This window comes from Athene cunicularia (assembly GCF_003259725.1).
Source record: "Athene cunicularia isolate RWA chromosome 14 unlocalized genomic scaffold, athCun1 chr14_part1, whole genome shotgun sequence".
Taxonomy (NCBI): Eukaryota; Metazoa; Chordata; class Aves; order Strigiformes; family Strigidae; genus Athene; species Athene cunicularia.
Window position 1 is genome coordinate 7,802,022 of NW_020799118.1, and position 12,686 is coordinate 7,814,707.

At 39.3% G+C, this 12,686-nt stretch overlaps 1 protein-coding gene across 2 annotated transcripts; it reads right to left on the minus strand.

The window, feature by feature from the left end:
* Positions 1-8,052: 8,052 nt before the first annotated feature.
* LOC113485875 (parvalbumin, thymic CPV3) lies at positions 8,053-11,637 on the minus strand. 2 transcript variants are annotated; one of them, XM_026859298.1, is made up of 5 exons: positions 11,549-11,637; positions 10,890-10,957; positions 10,396-10,528; positions 9,869-9,978; positions 8,053-8,319 (listed from the first exon to the last, which is right to left on the minus strand). In XM_026859298.1, exons 2-5 carry the CDS (start codon positions 10,948-10,950, stop codon positions 8,294-8,296), a joined length of 330 nt encoding a protein of 109 aa, XP_026715099.1. In that variant the 5' UTR covers positions 10,951-10,957; positions 11,549-11,637; the 3' UTR covers positions 8,053-8,293. The 2 variants fall into 2 exon arrangements, with proteins under 2 accessions (XP_026715099.1, XP_026715100.1); XM_026859299.1 differs by having other exon boundaries at positions 11,492-11,601.
* Positions 11,638-12,686: the final 1,049 nt, after the last annotated feature.

Sequence of the window (12,686 nt, forward strand, 5' to 3'; positions counted from 1 at the left end):
CCGGCGGGTGCTGAGCGCCGAGTCACTGCCCGGCTGTAACACCCCTTCTCCGAGCAGCAAACAGCGCAGTTCCGTTCCCCTCTGGTCCGTTCAAAGCTGCCCGGCAGCTGAAAAAAGTAGAATCGATTTAGATTTAGAGGTAAAATCCGAGATTTGAAAGATGAGATCTATAAGTTTGCATATGTTGAAGGAAATGTCATCGAGCATCACTTAGTGCAGGTAATTCTTTTTCCGTAAATACATTACGTTTATTCTGATTATTTTTTGAGTTTTTGTCTGGCACACTTAAGACGGTGTCAGTTAACTAATAAAACACTCAAGAAGCTTTTCTGTTACTTTTCAATTCCCGTTTTAATCCAACCTGAACTAAATTGTAAGTAAAACCAGTAACCTGGTAAGAGATGTACCACTTTGCTTCTCTAGTTTAGGAATCTGATGCACTAAAGTTACATAATTGCTTAAATAAACACTAAGGTAAGTTATAAAAGATACAATTGAACATCTCATTCCAGCAAGTAACTTAGAAAAGTGTACTGGTAAGCTTTCTTAAAGTTGTGCCAGATTAACAGAAAACAGTATTTCTTGAGATTTTATTTTTTCCCTTATTATTTCAGTTCCTATCATCACTCTGAGTTTATATTTACTTTCAGTGCTAGTAGTGTCATTCTGGATAGCCCTCATCAGCTTCAGCAGTTGATGGTTTACTTGAGAACCCGATTCAGTGCTGTAGGAGCACTGTGTGGAATAACGATGCTGTAATGCTCAGTACTTTGATATCTGTACTCAAAGAGTGATGTAAGCAAGAGAGAGACAACCATTATTTCGCCCTGAGCTGGTAGAGTCGGCATGCAGCTGTCTCACGTCCTACTGCCAAGCCGTGGCTGCAAACCCTCCTGGTACCTGGCCTGAGGGAGGGGAGGCACAAACTGGAGGGGGCTCTTTCTAGTGAGGGAAGTACACAATGGTGGAAACTGCCTTCCTACGAAGGAGGGGAGGCACTAAATGAAGGGTGCTGCTTCTCGTGAGGGACAGAGGCACAAACTGGGAGGTTTTCTTCATGCAAGGGAAGGGAGGCACGAAATGGAGCAGGCTGCCTCTTGTGAGGCATGAAATGGAGGTGCTGGCTGGCTGGGCTGGTAAGCCAGGCAGGCAGCCATACTGTGGCCCTCTGAGGCTGGTTCAACATGGAGTTTGAGTATGTAAATTCATGTGAATGTAGTGTGTGTGCAGACTCCCTTTCCACAAGTGCAGAGCTTATCACCAGCTTGGGTGTCTCCTGCACACATGGCATTTAACCAAACTAATCAAGAGCTGAGCAGGTCCTCATGGGTGGACTGGGCAGGCGGGAGTGACAACAGTCTGAGCCATAGCAGCAGACAGGTCTCAAACAGCTGTAGGAAATGTTTCCAGAGCTGCAGAGAGAATCTGATTTATAATTTAATGCAGGTGTTTTCAGAGAGGCCATGGTGGGAGGTGACCCTTGCCAGAACAAGAAGGCATGATGGGGGGAGGCCCTGCTGTGCTGAGCTCCATGGGGTTTCCCTGAGCAGAGGCTGCGTAAGGGTCAGACCAAATGTGTTAGGATGAGGCATCCAAATAAAGAAATTCTCGCTTCCTACTCTACAGCTGTGAGTTAGAATTCAGTAGTGTGTGCCCTTTAGCATTATGGTCTGTCCACTTGAAGACTGTAACACAGATGAGACAATTTCTGGGAACATCCAGTCAGGATTGAATATATAAAATGAGAAAAGTAAAGCCCTCCTCCTTTCTTGTTCTGTACTGGGGGGGGCAGAGTTGGATGATGATGATCAGGACTGCAGGCCACAGGGGAAGTTGATTTCTTTATACTACTCACCTAAAGCAGAACATGGAAATTCTTACAATTAGTGGTACTGATAGTCAAGTTAATTAATTTCTTACCAAAGAAATTGTAAAATTGCAGTGACTGTGGGTTTGGCCTTGTGTTGGGTTAAATCTTTGGATGTGTGTTTGTTTGGGACTTAATGCAATGGAGATCCTGGTCTATGACTAGGGTGCCTGGTTACTGCTGTAATACAAATACTGTTTGTTGCAAGGGATATATTGTAGAGGCATGCATGGTTGGACAGCGGATACTTACTGTAATTAGTGATTGCTAAGGAAGGTGTTTCCATGCCAAACTTTCCCCAGGAAGGAAATTAAGGTATGTGTAGTGATTGCTAAAATATAATTCTGCTCAGCACAACCTCATCTGTAACTTGACATTGCATTTGGTGGAAGTATTTGTGAGAATGTACAAAGAGTAAGTGATAACAGATTCAATTAAATTATTACATTTCTAATGTACAAATTAACAGGGCAGGAAGAACTTCGATTGTGGTTCCAATTTCATCCCATCTTCTTAATTGTATGTGCAGTAACACCACACCTTGACATTTGCAAAGTGGCATCAGATCACCCTGAGTTTGAAATGTGATTCCTAGCCCATGATTATGTAAAATTAAACTGCTGCATAAGTATGTTGGGAATTTGACAGGGCAACCCCTGCATCAAGAGACAAATATTTAAAAACTTCATGACTGCTTTCAATTTATTAAAAAATCATTACATAGGAGTAAGAAATAGTATTGTATAGTCATATGTTTTGGTTTGTTGAACCTATTTCTAGGTACTATTTCAAGCAGTTCTGTCAGCTGCATAGTAGCAGACTTAACAAAAAGGTACACTATAAATCACTCTGGGTATTAGAGCTGACAGCTGTAAATAAATACAGCTGACAGCTCAAATAGCTGTTCCATTGACAGTATGTGGTCTAAATGTGTTAACAAATGTGTAGACTCAGCAGTTTGGGATTAGTTTAGCAAATAAATTACAAAATAGCGCTGTGATCCAGCAAAAAGCACAATGCCTGTGTATCCTTAGTCTGCACGCTGTGTTAATGCTGTAACAGGCCTTTGTAGCTCTATGTGAAAATACAGCAGTGCAGCTGGATGCAGGAGTCCTGCTAAGAGTATCGTTCTTCTCCCTCAGATTTCTTTTTAGTATGATGTCAAGGAATGGGAGCAACTATCTGAGTGTCATGGTGAGTAGAGATGGGTTAATAATGGATGTATTTGCTTTGCAGGATCAGAGATTTTCATAAAGATAGTAACTTTACACTAGCTTTGGTTATGGTTAAGGATGCAAAGTTACTGATTAGCAAAAAAACCTCTTTCATGCAAAACTTGAGATATTTAAATATTTTTGACTTGTTTAACATGTTTAACACGCACATTTAACAGGAATGCCTTGAGTGTTGTTACTAGCCTGGATCCATAGTACATGGGAAAGAAAAGCTGGGAAAAGAAGATGAGGAAGGGTCTAGAGACAGTTAAAAGAATATCAGCTCTGAATTATAGTAATATGTTATTTCCTCACTGATCACAGCAAGAAATGAGAGAGAGAATTACATAAAGAATTGTGCCATAGTTTGACATATTTAAGGCACAGTATTTTTTATGCTTAGAGGTTGAATAAAGCCACTGTTTATTCTTTTATATTTTAATTTTAACTATTCACAGACAGGGTAATATGGTACAAGGTATTATGAGGTAAAGAATGTGGACATGAAATGGAACTCTGGAGACCTGTAATTTAATGAAATCACAAGTATTCTGGTATTTTCTAACAATGTATTTTTATAGTTGCTGTGTCTAGTGAATAATTTTAGCATACAATGTACAAGTGGTAATACTGATAACTAGTTGCAACTTCTGTTGGAGTCTGTAAGCATGATGGTCAGTAGCTGATTTCTGAAAGCTGTCTCATGTCAAATGTTTCTAGCCAATGCAGTTGGTGAATGCAGTCCTTATTTCTACCCCATTCATTAAATACATAGCTATAGAAAGTGCCTGCTCATTCACTTCAGTGAGTACCCATATCCACATGTTAAATGGTGGTTAAATATGATAAACAGGGCAAATTGTGCTTGACAAATCTGGTGGCCCTCTACAGCATTGATGGATAAGGGAAGAGGAAATGACATCATTTACCTGGACTTGTGCAAAGCATCTGACACTGTCCCACACAACATCCTTGTCTCTAAACTGGAGAGACAGGGATTTGATGGATGGACCACTCGGTGGGTAAGGAATTGGCTGGGTGGTCGCACTCAAAGAGTTGTGGTCAATGGCTCCATGTCCAAGTGCAGAGCAGTGACAAGTGGCGTCCTCAGGGGTCGGGGTTGGGACTGGTGCTGTTTAACATCTTTGTTAATGACATGGACAGTGGGATGGAGGCACCCTCAGCAAGTTCACCAACGACACCAAGCTGTATGGTGCGGGGACACGCTGGAGGGAAGGGATGTGCCATCCAGAGGGACTGGACAGGCTGCAGAGGTGGCCTGTGCAAACCTCAGGGAGTTCAACAAGGCCAAGTGCAAGGTCCTGCCCATGGGTCGGGGCAATCCCAAGCACAGACACAGGCTGGGCGAGGAGTGGATTGAGAGCAGCCCCAAGGAGAAGGACCTGGGGGTATTAGTGGATGAGAAACTATGAGCCAGCAATGTGTGCTCAAAGCCCAGAAAGCCAACCGTGTCCTGGGCTGCACCAAGAGCAGTGTGGGCAGCAGGGCAAGGGAGGGGATTTTCGCCCTCTGCTCTGCTCTTGTGAGACCCCCCCTGCAGTGCTGGGTCCAGCTCTGGGGCCACTAGTATAAGAAAGACACAGACCGCTTGAGCGGGTCCAGGGGAGGCCACAAAGATGATCAGGGGCTGGAGCAGCTCCCTTATGAGGACAGGCTGAGAGAGTTGGGGGTGTTCAGCCTCGAGAAGAGAAGGCTCCACGGAGACTTTATAGTGGCCTTCCAGTGCTTAAAGGGGCTACTTAATGGAAAAATGGGGAGGGACTCTTGCTTGGGGAGTGTAGGGGTAGGACCAGGAGTAATGGCTTTAAACTGAAAGAGGATAGATTTAGATTAGATCTAAAGAAGAGATTCTTCCCTGTGAGGGTGGCACTGGCACAGGTTGCCCAGAGCAGCTGTGGCTGCCCCCTCCCTGGAAAGGTTCAAGGCCAGGTTGGACGGGGCTTTGAGCAGCCTGGGCTGGTGGAAGGTGTCCCTGCCCATGGCAGGGGGTTGGGACTGGGTGATCTTTAAGGTCCCTTCCAACCCAAACCAGTCTGTGATTCTGTGATTCTAAATACCTTTAGTTTTTCCTTCCTTGTTGGTCCATAAAGCCCTGCCCAGGAGCTTTCTGAATTACAAGTGCCTACTTGAAACAATTTGAATTCTACATACCATGTCTCTAGAAGGAGGCATTTTGTCTTAGGCCATGGAACATACAGCTATTACTGTTAGTGAGTAAATCCAGTTTGAGTTATCACTCTCATGCATTTTACAAGAACATTCAAAAGTATAATTTAGCATTTCAGGGATTCCATTGAAGTGATAAGTTATTTTAAATTTAAAAGTTTCTCCCACTTCAGAAATCCTACAAGCCAACAAGTTTTCCTTTACTTAAAATGTTCTCCCACAGAGAACAGTAATCTGCTGGAGTAGCTGTTTTACTATTAAGGTGTTTTAAGGTACTTTTTTTCCTAATGGAAATGCATAGAAAGATTCCTTTAACTACAATACTTCAGATGTTAGAGAGATCTCAGAATGTCTTAAGTGGGTTGTATTCTTTCTATTTTCGTGCTGTAGTGCACAACTTGTATACAGTAATAAATTGTATATAAGAATAATCTATAAACAAACAATTGAGACATGTTTTGAATTAGTAACAGTGAACAAGATTTTTCTGAAGCCTTTACACACAAACTAGTTGAAAGGATATGTGTCAGGCTAACAAGTGCTTCCCTAGTCTTTTTGCTCCTTGCCTCTTGATTGGGCCTATGTACATTTTGTATAGTTGTTTTACAGGAACTCCAGATGCAGACAGCTGTGATATAGTCTTCTTTCTGGGAAATGAAGAAAGTTCTAATTTCACTCACAGATTTTTTTGTGGGCCATGGCACTGTATGAATCTTCTGTCCACCTCTGTCCAGTGACCTGCCCCAGTAATGTGTTGCATCTTAATTGAGAATATCAGAATTTGGAATTTGCCTCTAGATTTCTTTGTCTAGGTCCATGGTGCAAAGGCTGAGCCATTGAGAGGAGCTGGAGTTCAGAGTGCAACAGCAAATGGAAGATTTTTTATTTCACATGCATTTGCCTGTCTGACATAAAGTGATTAGTCAAGGTCAGGACACTTAATTGTCAGTGAAATGGAGGGCAATTTGGTTGTTACTTACATGTGAACTACTCCAAGACCCTTTTGTCATCAGACTGTTTTTCACTGCATTTCACACGCTTTATTTTTTCTGAATATACTGCGACATCCATCTTATGCTTTCAGAATCTCCATGATTCAGATACTCATGGGTCAGATCCTCAGCTTGAGTAGCTCTGTTTAAGTTGCTGATACTCTAGTGATTTATGCCAAGGGAGCTTATTTCATAAGATTAAGAAATATTGTTAAAATTCAATGTTCATTTTTTATCAGTTTGTGTTAATTTTGCACAGTAAGAGGAAAAAATGTGGTGACTGTATTAAATTCTCATGTGTGCAGACAGCTTGTACACCAAATTAAGCTGCTTACAAACATTTTAAAATGGGACAAAAATTCTGGTTTTACTCGTCAACTGCTTAGAATTGTGGATTGTTATATATACGTTTTTTTAAAAGGTAGTAGATTTTTCTTGGCTGGCTCTCCAGTACTTGGCTTTCAAAAGAGTATATGGCTGCAGGGAAGACATAGAGGTAAGTACCTGGGGATGAATCATTATAGAATTTGTACTGGGGCAGCTCCTAGGGTGACTTGGAGGATGGCACTCCATGAACTTTTCTTCACATTGAGTAAAGGAGAATTTTATTTAACTGCTTTTGCTTCAACGATGAACATGTTTGAGGCCAACAGGAATTTTTCTATTACTGCTTTGTTAGGTTTGCAAAATACAGACTAGGAGAGAGAAAAGGTCCAAACATATTGAAGCATTAGCCATATGGACTTTGTGACTTTTTTGCTGTGAAAGATACATATTCCTTCTTGCAAGTGCATTCAGATTCTTTAGTCTCTTTCCCAGCAATAGCTGGTTATCTCATAAACAGTTCAGCTCTGGTTTGGGTGTTTTTCTGCACAATTACCAGTATTTATAGAGATGTTTGAAAAGAAAAAAATGCAGTTAATTTTGAAAGTAGTCATCTGCAGTAAAAGAAGAAATGCAGTGACTAAACCATTCACTTTGCTGAAAAGATTTCTGTTGTGTTCTAGTGACTCCTTCAAGCTGCATGTGTGTGAACTGCAGTATATAGCACATTAATGTTGAGAAAACAAGTGAATATGTAAATACTCCATAAGAGCATCTGAACACCTCTCTTTTCTAATGACTGAATTGTTCATAAAAAGACAATTCTTCAGCAACCCCAGAGATGGATGTTTTTATGAAGGACATTTTTAGTATAGCAGACATAGCCCAGAAATACATGTAGGGTATGTTGGGCTTCCTCAACACGCATTTCTACAAATTCCACACTTCCTCCACACTTTTAGTCCTCCCTATTGATAAAGCTAGAAAATACCACAAAGATATCATTTTCTTCCCCTCTGCTTTTAAAACCTTACAGTTATCTGAAACGTCAAGTCCACATAGACTTTCCTTTCAATTCTTTCTGCAGGAAAGCATGTGGTTTTTACTTTCTTGTTCTCTTAATTGGCTAATGTAAAAAGAGTGAAACTCTCATGCAGGAAGAGTGAAGTCTCATGCAGAAACCACTTCTTAAACAAAATGTATGACTGCTTTTCACTTGGAATTCAGTGAGAGATTTTATCCTCAGTAACCTTACAACTACATAGGAGCTCCTAATCTTTGACGGAGATCTGACTGTTTTGAGAACTTCAAGATTAATCCAGAAGGCCTATTGTAAACAGAACTCCCACTGATTTCAAAAGATATTCCATATATGAAGGTCTGATAAGATCAAGATCTTGGAGGGATTAACACTTTTAGTTTAAGAATTCACATATTTCAGCTTAGCAGTCAGAAAAAGACACAAGCAACAGTATATGATTAATTTTTATTGGATTTTTTAAGGAAAGTGTCTGCTAAAGTAGAGTTTAGAACATGGTAAATAGTCCACACAATGAAAAAAATTATTAATCAGTGTTTCATTATGTTGCTAAGGCAATGAACAAATAACAGACACTGTCAAGATAAATAAGGGACTCCTGATTTTCAAGGTTTTGGAGTGTCTTGTGCAGATTCATCCCAATTCTATATTGTTTGGTCCTTTTGAGCCTCTAAGACTGCACCATTTCCTGGAATTCTGCAAAAGATAAGAGAATATTTACAGTAGAAATATTAAAATGAAAGGATTAGGAGTAAAAGATTAGTGGCTTATTAAGAGATTTAGAATAGGAATGAACAGAAAACAGTTACCTGATAGATAACCAGAGGAGAAGAAACATGTATGGAAGAGAGACATTGCCTGAACTTCCTCTTCTAAACAACAGATGGAAGAGCAGTGTTTTGTTGACATTTTTGAGGAATAATAAAATGTTCAGGGTAGTTTTAGCTTCTCTGAATAATACTGATCTTAGGCAAAAATAATGGAATGGCTAATACGGAATTTGAATAAGAAGAAGTTAAGAGCTGAAGTAAAGGAATGAAAAGTCCATGTGTTTTATTAGCTGTTTGCAGCGCTTCAGCAGTTGGGGATTACTGATGTGGAGCACCGTGTGAAGCTGAAAACATTGTGCAGTTCCATGTGGTATGATACTGAACTATGTGTTGTACAGTAAGAGATTGTTATTTGGAAGATCTTTCAAATGTTTGGCTTCTGTGAGTATATGATCAGTCCCATCCCTGAACAACTGTATTAGCATGTAGATTGCTTCATAAATCATGTGTGTTTATTCTGGCACATTTCCTAAGGAACTGGATTTAATTCCTTCTGAAGAAAGAAACAGAAGTGTGCTGTCCTCCTAGTGCAGCGAGCTAGGGAATCTGCACACCAGCACATTCCCTGCGTGCTATTCCCTAAGCCCCTTTCATGCTTGTCTGGGCAGCTTGCTTCTCTCATGGAGCAATCTGCCATTGGCTGCAAGCCTTTTGTGTGAGTGTGAGCTTCCTGCTCAAAATGGGACACAGAAATACAGAATTATGAGCTCAGGAGGTTTCTGCACTGAGCAGCCATTAAATCACACTGGCATTTTCACGGGGTGAGTGCAATATGCTGCTTGCTAAAACAGCTGCTCCTTCCTATCTGGTCGTTAACCTGCCACTGAAGATAAATAGCAGCCATGCCCATGCACAAAGCCTGTTGTGGGATCCCGTGTCGGGTACTGACACTTGATCATTCTGTTCTTATTATGCAAAACAAATACTGAACTACGGGCTGCTAGCTCTTGCATATTGTGAATGATTTCACTGACTAGTGGAATTTCTGTTGGGAGATAACTGCTGTAAATGAGCTGATGTATGTGCTGTTTATTCTCCTGTGTAGAGCTGCTTCTTTTGTCCTTGATTTTACATTTGTGTATTACAAGTGATGCTAGTGCTGCCTTACATCAGAGCAAGTGGGAGGAGAAATAAGGGGCAGTTCCTTCCAAAACAACTGGAAATTTGTGAGTGAGTGGCAATGAGAAAGTTCCTTAGGGGAGCCTAGGTGGGTTTTATTTGACTTGCTCGTGCAAAAGGAGTTGCAGAGATGAACCTGTGAGATCAGGGACAGTTTCTGCCCTTAAACAGGTTGCTACTCCAAGGGTTTCAGTAAAATCACTGCGGGTACATTAAGGTACCATCAACATAAGAGAATGACACATCATTACAATACATACTGAGAAGCCTTATTCTGTATATAAATAAGTTAATACCTTCAGCCCCAATTTTACCATCCCCATCATGGTCTGCAGTTGCCAAGAAGGTCTTGGTTTCTGAGGTGGTTAACACTCTGGCTCCACACTCAAACCTCTGAAGGAAATACCTAGGAGGAAAGCAACTTTGTGATTTTCACACAATATTATTCTTTTATGCTGGTTGTATAATCAAACTGATAGCTATCTATAAATAAATTATTTACCACAATAGCCAAGTCCTCCAAACAGTGCTTTGTTTGACAAGTTAAATGTTAGTCATACACATTTCTGCTTTGTAAATCCATCCCTGATACAACTGATACTGCCCACTGCCAACCTGGCAGTTATCTTTTTTCTATACTGTGCATTAAAGGCAGGTATTTACTATTTTATTTTTCCTCTGGAGGGATTATCTACTTAAATACAACTTCCACAATCTGCTGAAGGTCTTATCAGTGTTTAGCATAACTTATGCTTTACAGAACAATTCTAGAAAGAAAAAAGTGCTGATTTTTGGATAGCCTCTAAATAGTTAAAATTCTTACTTGAGTTCATCTTCCTCAATAAAGCCACTTTGATCATTGTCGAGAATCCGGAAGATCTCCTTGAGCTGGCTGCTACTCTTTTTAGACATCCCACTGATCTGAAAGAATTTTTTGGGACTAAAGGAATCTGGAGCTGAAAATAAATTAACAAATAAATTAACCGCAGACCACTGCATTCACTGTTCCTAAAGGATCTTAGGATGCTGCTTGCTTATATTCTATTTGTTCTAAAAATGAAGGATAGATAAAGCTGTTAAACAATGAGCTTTGCCATACTGCACCATACCCTCCTAAACATCAAAAAAACTCACATGGGGATAAGTTACAAACTGACAATATAAACCAGTCATGAACAAATATACTGTGACAGCTAAGTAAAGAGATTACAGAAATCTGTTTACAGTATGTGCTTCTTCAGTATTCCTTGGGGCCTGAATTAAACTTGCCATGTGTTACACAAAATAATAGATTTTTAGTTTTAATTGTTTTCTCACCTTGGCAGTCCCGCAGAGCAGCAGCAATATCAGAAGGGCTTAGAATGTCTGTAAGGCTCATTTTAAACCTGTGCAAAATAGTATATTGCAAATAGATTTGTGAAAAGCAATATGAAGAATACTGTGTAGAATATGTAGAATACTATATGGCTAACAAGACTTCTCAGGGTAAATGAATCTAATCGATCCAACCAACATCCTATTCCTAAAAAATTAGAAGATTTACTACATTACTTCCTTAAAAATAGCAGTGCTGAAATAATACTTTTTAATGAAATGGATTATGTGAATGATGTTGTGAGTTGATGGTCAATTTTGTATCATTTACCTGCATCCTGTTTAAGTACACATTTTTAAACTCTATGTAACTGTTAATCTAATAATTAAACTTACTAGAATGCATGGCATCTGGCAATATAAGTAACAGTATATGCAGTGGAAAACAGAAAGTCAAGAAGGTTTGCTTCTGTTTTCTTCCCCAACAGCTCTGAAGAATAAAAAGAAAACTGATACTTATCTATATACTTATCTATATAATGTCCATCCATATGTAATACCAGCAATTAAAAGAAAAATCTTAGAACAATGGTTATTGTACTTACTACTGGTGCAGCTCTGCACAGGAATTTCATTTAATTAATCTCAAGTCAGCTGCTCACCTTTATAGTTTTCTCAGCTCGGTAAAGGAAAAATAGCTGAGGAGATACCAGGCAAAAAAGTAATGTTGGATCTGGCTTGCCACTCTGGCTTATAAAGGATTCAAAAGGTGACAATAACCACTACTTAGGTTACTGTTTCATGGATCAAATGTTTGATTTGAGACCTGGCTCAAATTTCTTCCTTAACTAATTAAACTTTTCTTTCTATTTATATCCTAAGATAATATGGACAAGAAGAACAGTTTTTTTATTAAATCCGCTTGCGCTTAATTAAGTACAACTCTGTCATCAAAACATAGCCTTTCAATCTCCAAGTATGCTAAAGATTTTCAGTTAACCTCTGGACCTTAAAGTCACTCATTGGAAGATGATTCCAGTAGTCAAATCCTTATGAAAAGAAACTAGTTTGGTTTCCCTAAGTCTCATGATCCTTTGGATTGTATAAAGGAAGTTGGAGATGAAAGCTCAGAGGTGACAATGTGTCATTCTGGTAACTTGTCACTAGGATAGAGGAAAGCATGCTATACTTTGGGGTGAGCTTTCTATAGTAAGCTTCATTTCATATTTCCTGACCGTTTTCTAAATTACAGCGCTGTCTGTGATCAGGGGTAGAACAGAAACCAATGCCTGCAGTGTCAGCAAAACTCTGAAACTAGGTAAAGCTGAATAAGATAATCCTGTTGTCTGTATTCCTTGGGAGATGATGTATAATCAGATGGCCTACTTAATAATCTCTTCTGAAAATTTTAAATTACATGAAATCAATAATAGACTTACTTGAAGTTGTAGGAATCAGACTTTGTTAGTGTGGAGATAGATTTATATACATTTTACAACACACACTCTTACAGTCTATTCCCTTAACATGAAAATCTATTTCCTTAATATGAACGAAGTGGGGGTTTATTATATATTTCAAGTGCATTAATTTTTAAAAAAATACTTAAGAAAATTTGCAACAGTAGATACGAAGTTTTCCTTCTCAGAAAAAAATCTATTTCCATCTTTAAGGGCGTTTATGTAGACAGAATTCTAGGATGAACACCAATAAAAACCATATGTATTTTGGTTAGAGTTTATTGTATAACAGTCTATTAAGGTACCTAAAGTAATGTTCTTCTAATACATGTGCATTGTT

Coding starts and splice junctions, on each gene's coding strand:
- LOC113485875 (XM_026859298.1), bottom strand. CDS start 10,950: ATGAGCCTTACAGACATTCTAAGCCCTTCTGATATTGCTGCTGCTCTG. Junction 10,529..10,889: donor TGCTCTGCGGGACTGCCAAG/GTGAGAAAACAA, acceptor ATTTATTTTCAG/CTCCAGATTCCTTTAGTCCC. Junction 8,320..9,868: donor TGGTAAAATTGGGGCTGAAG/GTATTAACTTAT, acceptor TATCTTTTGCAG/AATTCCAGGAAATGGTGCAG.